Source organism: Lonchura striata, chromosome 1 (assembly GCF_050655825.1).
Source record: "Lonchura striata isolate lonStrDom1 chromosome 1, ASM5065582v1, whole genome shotgun sequence".
In the NCBI taxonomy this organism is placed as follows: Eukaryota; Metazoa; Chordata; class Aves; order Passeriformes; family Estrildidae; genus Lonchura; species Lonchura striata.
This window is the reverse complement of record NC_140703.1, coordinates 83,233,997-83,242,753: the sequence shown is the minus strand read 5'-3', so window position 1 is coordinate 83,242,753 and position 8,757 is coordinate 83,233,997. Positions and strand designations below refer to the sequence as shown.

The 8,757-nt window shown below is 48.4% G+C and overlaps 1 protein-coding gene across 1 annotated transcript in view; it reads left to right on the top strand.

Annotated features, from left to right (window-relative positions):
* Nucleotides 1-1,985: 1,985 nt before the first annotated feature.
* EFNB2 (ephrin B2) overlaps nucleotides 1,986-8,757 on the top strand; it is a 48,899-nt gene continuing 42,127 nt past the window's right edge. Inside the window, exon 1 of the mRNA XM_021530224.4 lies at nucleotides 1,986-3,156. Within this exon, the coding sequence (XP_021385899.1) occupies nucleotides 3,029-3,156 (128 nt within the window). The 5' untranslated portion in view covers nucleotides 1,986-3,028. The remainder of the gene's footprint in view (nucleotides 3,157-8,757) is intronic.

Genomic DNA, 8,757 nt, shown 5'->3' with positions numbered 1-8,757 from the left:
ACTTTCCTCCCCTCACTGGTGAAGTTCTCCTTTGATGCCCCTCGGTGTGCATAGATACCTAAGCTCCCACTTGAGTGCTAAGTTTCCGTCCCGGGAATCAGATCCTTTTCCACCAAATTGCGTCGCCGGATCTGCAATTCCTTCCTCACTGCAAATTAAATTTAATTAAGCAGTTTACTTAAAACGTATTCGATGTTTTGTGTGAAAAGCAAACTGATTTCCTTGTTTTCTTGAGTGGTAGATTCCATTAGAGAACTACTGAACGCAATTAACTCAAAATCTATGGGGCTTCGAGCGCGCTTCCAATTTCTTTCCTCTCTGTTGCGAGCGGGAAGAGCGGGCTCTGCCAGGCTAAAACACCCGTTTAGTTTAAAAGGGGTCGAAAGAGAACACTGGGTTCCAAAATTTATCCGGGAAATAAATTACAGTGCTAGTTGTTTTCCTTATAAGAGCTTCTTGGCGTTCGTCTAAAAGTCGGCCGACTACCATTACGAAGCCGATTTTTAAGTGAATACACATATTTCTTCAGGCATAAAATTATGCGAAATTGGCTCTTTATTAGGGTTTTTGGTAGGATGTTCTTTGCATGCCTCGACTAATAGGTTGGGAAATGGCAGAAAAGAGAGCGGTAATTTACTGGGATTTAACTTTTAATCCTTTCTGCAGATACTGTCTTGGCAAGAAATCCCTCCTGGAAGAAATTCGGTAACCACCTTAATTTCACAGGAGCGACTATGCCATTTACACCACCCGTGTTTAGCGTCGGTACAGCTCTTGTCGCAGTGAGCAGCCTTCCCAGCCCGGTACCAGCTCCCGGGGCAGCGGTACCGCCGCCCCTATTGGGTTTTGCCGATGACTTCTGCGGTGGAAGCGTGTGGGCGCCGGAGCGGGCAGAACGCGGGGTAGCGGCGGAGGGGGACAGCCGAGGGGGCCGCTCGCCCTGCGGCGGGCAGCCGCTGGCCGCTAGTGGGAGCTGTGGCCCCGTGGAAGTGCCGCGGGAGCCGCGGCGCGTCGGGCTCCGAGCGCGGCGTCGGGAGCACCCGCGACCCCCCGGCGCCCTCCGCACCCCCGGGGGACCTGCGGGGCCGCGGGGAGAGCATCTCCAGTGCTGCCCGCAGGTAGCTCCCTCTGGCCAGAAATTAATGACAGAATGAAATAAAAGGGCAAGGTGCCGTGCCGTTGGGATACGAAGCGTCTGTGTCCGAACCCCCTCCCCACGAAAATACATAGGGGAAGAAAGAGTCTCTGAGCTATCGCCGGAGAAATGCAAGGGAATTCGCAGCCGGCCCGGGAGCCCCGCACTGCCCGCCGTTCTGCATCCCTCTGAAGCCTCCGCACGTCCGACTCTTCTTTATTCAGTGACGACCCGTGGCTAATTGTCGTGCAACCAGATAAACTTAGAAAACTCACAGAAGCCGTGGGAAGGGCCGGTGGGAACTTGGCGCGGAAGCACCCCCAGGCCTCCTTCCCGGCAAGGAACCCGCAGAAAGTTGAGCACGAAGCTCCGCGCCAGTGGGGACGCGGCCCGGCCCTTTCCCGCCCCGAGGCGCGGAGGTGGCCGCAGCCGCGCAGCGCCTGCAGCCGCGCTCCCCCGGGGGGGCAGGGTGAGGGGCTCCCGGCCCTGCCGCCGCTCCCCGCTCTGCGAACGGCAGCCTACTCGGGAAACAGTTTTAGCAAAGGCTGGTTTTTAATGCTTATTTAATTTCATTTCTCCCCCCTGATTTCGCCCCATCTGGCCCCGCCGCGCCTCCCGCACAGCCCCGGTGTGAGTCAGAGCGAGCGGACCCTCCGCGCACGCCGGGCCGAGGCCGCCCGCGGCGGGGCCGGGGGTGTTACCTGCCGGCCCGCTCGGCCGGCTCGGCGCGGCCCCGCCCGCCGCTCGGCGGTAAGTGACAGGCGCGGCGCCCAACCAGCGCGGCGGCCCGCCGGCGGCCCTATGAGCGGCGGCGGCGGGGCAGCGGGGCCGCGCTTATATGGCTACGGCAGCGCGCTGCCGCCGGCCGCGCTCCTGCGCCGGGGACTCGCAGCGGTGGCATCGAGGGTTGGAAGCGCCGCGCTGGGAGCGTTAGTGGCTGGCGCCGCTTCTCTTCGCTCCATTCCTTCTCCTCCGCGGCGGGTTGCGCGTCGGCGCGAGTCCCGCGCCTGTCGTTCCTCCTTCTCAGTCGGCCGCCGCGGCGCGCGCTGCAGGTCGCGCAGCGGGAGAGGAACGCTTTGACGCTGCGACCCCTCCGCCCCCCCCCGTTTTGGTCTCTTTTTTTTTTTTTTTTTTTTTTTTGTAGTCATTATTATCTGCCCCTGTTTCTTTCCTTGCTCCGCTCCGTGGTCTTTGCCGGCGACAAGGACAGCAGTGCCCCTCGGGGAAGCCGGAGCCCTGCGGATGCGCCTCCCCGGGACTGGCGGAGCTGACTCGGAGTGGATTTATTGACTCGCGGTTGCTTCCGAGCTGCCCGGAACAGCCCGGGCTGGTGCCCGTGCGGATTGCAAACTGCGGGGAGTAGTGAGAGACATACAGGAGGAGCCGCCCGCCGAACCTGCGTCCTTTTCCCCCGCCACCCTTTATTTTACGTTTTCCTAATTTATTTTTTGTTTTACTCCTTTTCACGCGGGCCTTAGACACTGTGAACGCGTATGGCGCTCTGGATCCAAATGGGAGTTGGCAGCTTGAGTGGCATCTTCCAAGGCAGCCGGGAGACCCTCACTAAGAAGAAGGACTAAGGCATTTGCATATTTTTTTTGTTGTTGTTGTTGTTATTGCTGTTACTTCGGAGGTAGCTTGGATCTGACCTCACAGGAGATATTCCTACATGCGAGTGGCATACATGACTCAGTAGATCCGCTTACAGCTCTCGCCAAGTGCATCGTCGACTCTTACTGATTTTTAATTTTTTTTTAATTCTTATTTTTCCTATCAATCATCCCGTCTGTTGGGATACCAGGCACCCATCCTGCTGTTGCCGCTCAGGTGCGTGGGAAGACGCACGGCGGAGTTGGCGAGGCTCCGGGGAGGGACTCGGTGCCGCCTGCGACCATGGCAGCGCGGGGGCGAGATGCCTCCGCCTGGAAGTACTGCTGGGGAGCCGTGATGGTTTTATGCAGAACTGCACTAGCGCGGTCCATCGTTTTAGATCCCATATATTGGAATTCCTCTAACCCCAAGTAAGTCTCCATCCCGCTCCTGCTCGCCGTCTCCCCGGGGGCCGGCACTGTCCTCCGTGCGCGGGGGAGGGACGGGACGGTGCCGTGGGTCGGCCGCGGCCGCCGGGAGACACGGGGCCGGGCCGGAGTGCGCTAGCGCCGAGCGGCGGCGCCGGGGGCTCCGGCCGTGGCTGGCGGCGAGATCCGGCCCTTCCCAGGGAGGGTGTTTGATGTGACGGCGGAGCTGCCCCATCGCCCCTTGCCCCGGCAGGAGGGTTTCGGGAGGGCGGACCGGTAGCGGGCTGGGGAGCGGTGCGGCGGTAGCAGGATAAAACCTGCGGGCAAAGTCCGGGCTCGCCCGGGCTGGAGCAGCGGAGGAACCGGGCTGCGATGAGTTGCCAGGAAAGGGTGATACTCTCCAACTTCTCCGTCTGCAGATGCAAACTCATCCCATTGACTCCAGCGAAGTTACATCTGCTTATAACAGGGCTAAATTTGGTTGTGGAGTTGATGGTATCGAGGCACATGTCAGTGAGTAATGAACTAAGCATTACCCATCACACAACCATATAGTGGCATTCTTCATTAACAAACCCAAGCAGAAATGTAATGCGTTCCCAGGACCTCACTTTTAAAGCTCACTCTTAAATACGTTGTCTTAAAAAAACAACAAAAAAACCCACCCAGCAACCTCTTTACTTAAACTTGCAAAATTATTTCTGTTAGAAAGAGGAACTTTTTGAAAAGTGGGCCGTTCTTCTAAAGAAAAGTCTGAGGCAGTGATGTAAATCTACTTACACTTCTCTTTTGTCTCCTCGGATTTTTGACATACAAAATGGAAGTTGGCTTTGTTCACTTGTGAGAGCCTCTGAACTTTTGTGATTAGAATCACTAGTTTGGAGAACAAAAATCACGATAGGAAGAAGTAGACTCCAATGAATGAAGAGAATTTTAAAGAAGAAATGGGTTAAAGTACTTTTCTTATATGCATGCTTCACCTTCAGTTATATATATTTAAAATTAAATCATATGCAATGTGTTAATTGAATTTAGCGTTTCCCATTAACTCCAGTAAGTACATGTCTTGTTTTCCCGGGGGAGTTTGTAGAGGAAATGTTAGGTGGTGATGAGACAAGTATGAATGGAGTATTTCCTGGATCAGGGATTAATCCTGCGCAGGTGGCAGGATCTCTAGGAGTTTGAAGATTTCAAAGTTTGAATTAGGAGTAGCATTTCAAGCTTACCAAGTAACCTTGCCTTACAATCATCATCTACTGTTGCTTTCACTAAAGGAAAAAAATCACTGTAGATTCTACCTGCATTATTTTTTAATACTTGCTGTGTTTCTCTTTACCGAGAAGTTTCCTAATCTTTCGTAAAGAAAAAAACTAAAAAAAGAAAAGAAACTGGCAGGACCACGCTGGACTGCTCAATTCAGAGTTTTTATTTGTAATATTAATTGACAAATACTTATTTTGTGTATGCTTCAGGTGGGAAGCCTGTTAAAATTTACCTCCAGTCACTGGCTCAGCACTTCCATGATGCTGCACAGCTGAAGCCTTTCTTTGGCTTAAGAAAGGCACGGCGTCACTTCGGAGGATAAAGCGGCCTGGGCAGTAATAAAGCGGGCTTTATAAGGCTGTTTAGGCTCTCGAAAAGCAAAGGCTGAGAGCCGGGGTTGCATTGCAGGAGTGGGCCTGCTGTGCTGGTGGAAAACAGCCTTGGCTCGGCCTAGGAGGAAGGGGAATGCTTTTGCATCCCAGCCCTCGCTGGGTTTATGCCTACAGAGGTCACTCTTCCAAAGCAGAAGAGCCGGCTGCTCGGGGCTCTCCTCTGCCAGCCCCAACCTGCTTTCGCTTCTTTTTTAACTTACCTTGATCGCTTTTATTAGCCATCACTGAAACGAAAGCATCCGAGCAGCTGAATTCAGCCCATCTCGCAGAGCCTGGGGATATGCTTCTTTTGTCAAACACGATTTGTGTTTCCATTTAGTTAATTCTAAACTGTTTGATTACAAAAAAGGTTTGAATGTTGTTAATGGTAGATCTAATGATAATATCTAATTACTTTTTCAACTTAAATGCACGCTTAAAAATAGGTTGTGTTGCTGATGTAATTGAATTTTCTTGAGTGATTCATTGAGGCTTAATCACCACAGTGAAGAAGTACACTATTAAAATTAGTCTTTTCAATTGCTGGGGCTAGTGATTTATAGGCCTCTTGGAGGCCTGGGGTTTGAGGAGGCTTGCAAATGCATTCCTGCCACTGCAGCTGGTGAGGCAGCTCTACTTTTCCAAGCAGAATATCTTACTGCTTCTTCTCACACTTGTTTGCCTGAAGGATCCTGAATCATTTCTCCTTAGATAAGGTTGTCCTCAGTCTGGATTCAAGCTGAGTAGTAGTTTGTGAAGTAAAGCTGCTGAATAGATGGTATAATAATAAAACTCCTTTCCAGGTTTGAAAGAATAACTATCTTTGATGCTGGTTAATTTATTCAGGGAAACTGTGCATTTAACTCTATTGAAAGTCTCAAGGCAAAAATCTGCTGAACAGGTAGGCAATTAAAATGGGAGAAGTGGTTAGGTTAATATGAAGTATGAAATAATAAATTTTAGGTTAATGTGAACATATAAACAGAATCGGTTTTGCACTGAAGTCTAGAGGTTATAATTTCTAGCAGGTGGCTGGGATGGAGAGCATACAGTAGCTATTTGAAGACAGTGCTCCCCTCCCTATTCTCCCCTTACCTTTTTAGAGATCTGCTTTATTGCCTTGGCCAAATCATGAGATTGAAGTGCCCTCCATAACATAATTAATTACACCTTTGACTTTATTGCTTAGTAGGTTAAACATCGTTGTTGTAGATGGTCTTGGCACACTATAAACTTACCTGAAGAACTTCAGATCACCTGGTCTTGCAAACGCAGAGGAAAAATTACTCTTATGTTTAACTCCTGTTGATACTTTTTAACGGGAGACTTTATGCCTGTGTTGTTTCTGCCAAGACAAGCAATGTATGCAGATAGCATGGACTGCCTCCGTTTCACCAGGGCTCTGTGCTGCTTTTGACATGCAGGACCACGCTAATGTTATGGGACACCTTTTAGTGAAGCAGTTGAGAAATCTCATTCAAAAAAGCATTGCTTATGTCTAAGCGTCACTGTTTCCCTGCGTGCTATAGGCCAGCGATCAAGGCGGGTCTCCTTTGAGACATGTGGAAGGTTATCCGCATAAGTGGTGCCTTTGACACTGATTAAGTTAGATTATATAGCTGGTTTTTTCTCCCTCTGATAACCAGTTATATATGGGATATTTCACAGCCTGCCTCTGAATGAATGCTAGCATGTCAGAAACTGATAAAATAAACTACAATTGATGACCCTGCTAAATGTTCTATTCAGTAGCGTATAGACTAGTCTGCTTCTCATTGTATCCGAAATTCTTATTTTTGTAGGTAAACAAATGCACATTCACTACTGATTGAATAGCCCCTTGAACTATGCTCTGCAGTTTGCATTTGGGTTAATCTTGTCGGTTTTAATACAGAGGGGGAAAAAAGGAGAAAGCACCAGGGGTGGAATTGTTAGTGCTTTCACATCCACATTCCTCACATTTTGTCAGGATGATAAACTGTAGGTAATGGACAGCCCTTGTTTCACAGGACAGGCAAGCCAGCCAGAGCACAAAGAGCTTGCTAAAACGATATCTCACAACATGCTTGGGAGGCTCTCAGCTAGACAAGAATTTATTTGGGAGTCCTGTGCTGTGGGACTACACTTTCTAACATATGCAATTACAGCTTCAAGCTGAAGAAACAGGAGTGGAAGGTTAAAATTGTTTAAACACATGCTCCTAAATTGTACCCAAAACATAGCTGTTGACACTTGGCGTGCTAATAGATGGAGTGAGTGGTGGCTTCCAGTCAGTCCATTTGATAGTTCTAGCATTTGTAGCCAGGTCCCCAAAGCACAGGTGAATTAGTAAAATAAATTCGGAATAAACTGAAGGCCGATTTCTTGAGCTGGTTTTCTGTTCCCCCAGCCTGTTATATGTAGAGTATAATTGCTATATTATTTATAGTAATTATCTTAAAGCATGTTATCTGTAAGCTGTGCTACGTTATTTCACTTTGTGTAATGAAGTAATTGCCTTTAGAAAAGCAGTGACTAAAAGTCATGCTAAAATCACTTAAGTTCTCCCTCTTCCCACACACGACAATGCCTTCCTCTCCTCCTTTTTTTCCTTTTTTTTTTTTTTTTTTTTTTCTCTTCCATGTTTTATTGTAAGGAGATCACATTGCTTGAGGTGTGACACTCTGGATCCTCTCAGATTCGGCCAAGGTTCCTGGCATGGGAATTCAGGAGCAGAGGAGCTGAGGTGACTCTTGGACATGCTGGCATAGACAGAACTTTCAGCCCTGCGCAGCAGTCACAGGCAGGCCTCCTTTGGGGACCTTTCTTCCTTTATGATCTGGTCTTCATGCATCGTGCAAACCTGCAGTACTTGAAATTGCTTGTTGCAAATGAGAAGAAAGTGTTCTTCTGAGAAAAAAATAGTGATTAAAATGTTATTCATGTGTGCCTAATATGTCTGTCTGCCTTGGCTGCTGACATAAAGAAACCTGTTTTTCTGGTCATTTATCATACATCTACATGGATTTGCTTATGAGCTCATTCTTTGTGAGACGTTGTGGAAACTTACATAGGAATGTTAAACTGCTTGAAATATTTTGATTAAAATACTGAGTGCCACAGTACGTAGCCTTTTAACTAGCACACTGTTGTCTTGAGGGAGGGGAAGTTTTTTTGGTGGAGTGGGGAAGGGAGCAGCAAGGGAGAAGAGTTTGTGGGGGAGTTGCATGAAAAAGCAGAGGAAGGGAGGATGGCAAATGGACAGTGTTAGGAGAGCTTGGAAAAATCTCCTGTGGCTTCATTGTCTCCTTAAAGCCAGAGAACACAAAGACAAATGCAGTTCAGCCTTTCTCCCATGATGGAAAATGTAAACCGTTGACACAGCTCCCATGTTTAACTTGTTTAATTCTCATTTTAAATTCAGTACTATACCAGCCGTGTGAACTCTGAAGATTTCTTTAGTAATCCATTTTGTAGTTCCGAATCAAAAACAAAGTGAAAAGGTCTGACACAATTTGCTTTTATTTTTAGGCAAATCAACCCTGGTCATAGTTAATAAGGGGATTACAACCCAGACTAGGTCTTTACAGATGTAATGTAAATCAAGGGCAGAGTATAAAGAAACTGATCCCTTTTGATTGAAGTATGGTAAAAAGGCATAGAGAAACTAGCAGCAGTAATCTGATTGTATGGCAATAAAACCACCATTTTCTGTCTTTCAGATAAAAATAATGTGGTAAATCCATGCAGTTCATAAGATGTAAAGGCAGATAAAGGGTGATGCCATGGCAACATATAGATTAGCTTGATGTTAGAAATGACACGTCTCTGAAAGGGGTGTTATAAACTAAGGGCCTTGCTCGGGGCTGTAAGGTATTATGTGAAAACCGCACAAAACTTGGGGGCCGGGATTAGGAACTATGAAAGGCCTACTTGTGGCTTGGGGTGGTTGGAGCGGTGAAGAAAAGCTGCTCAGTTCTTGCTCATTGGT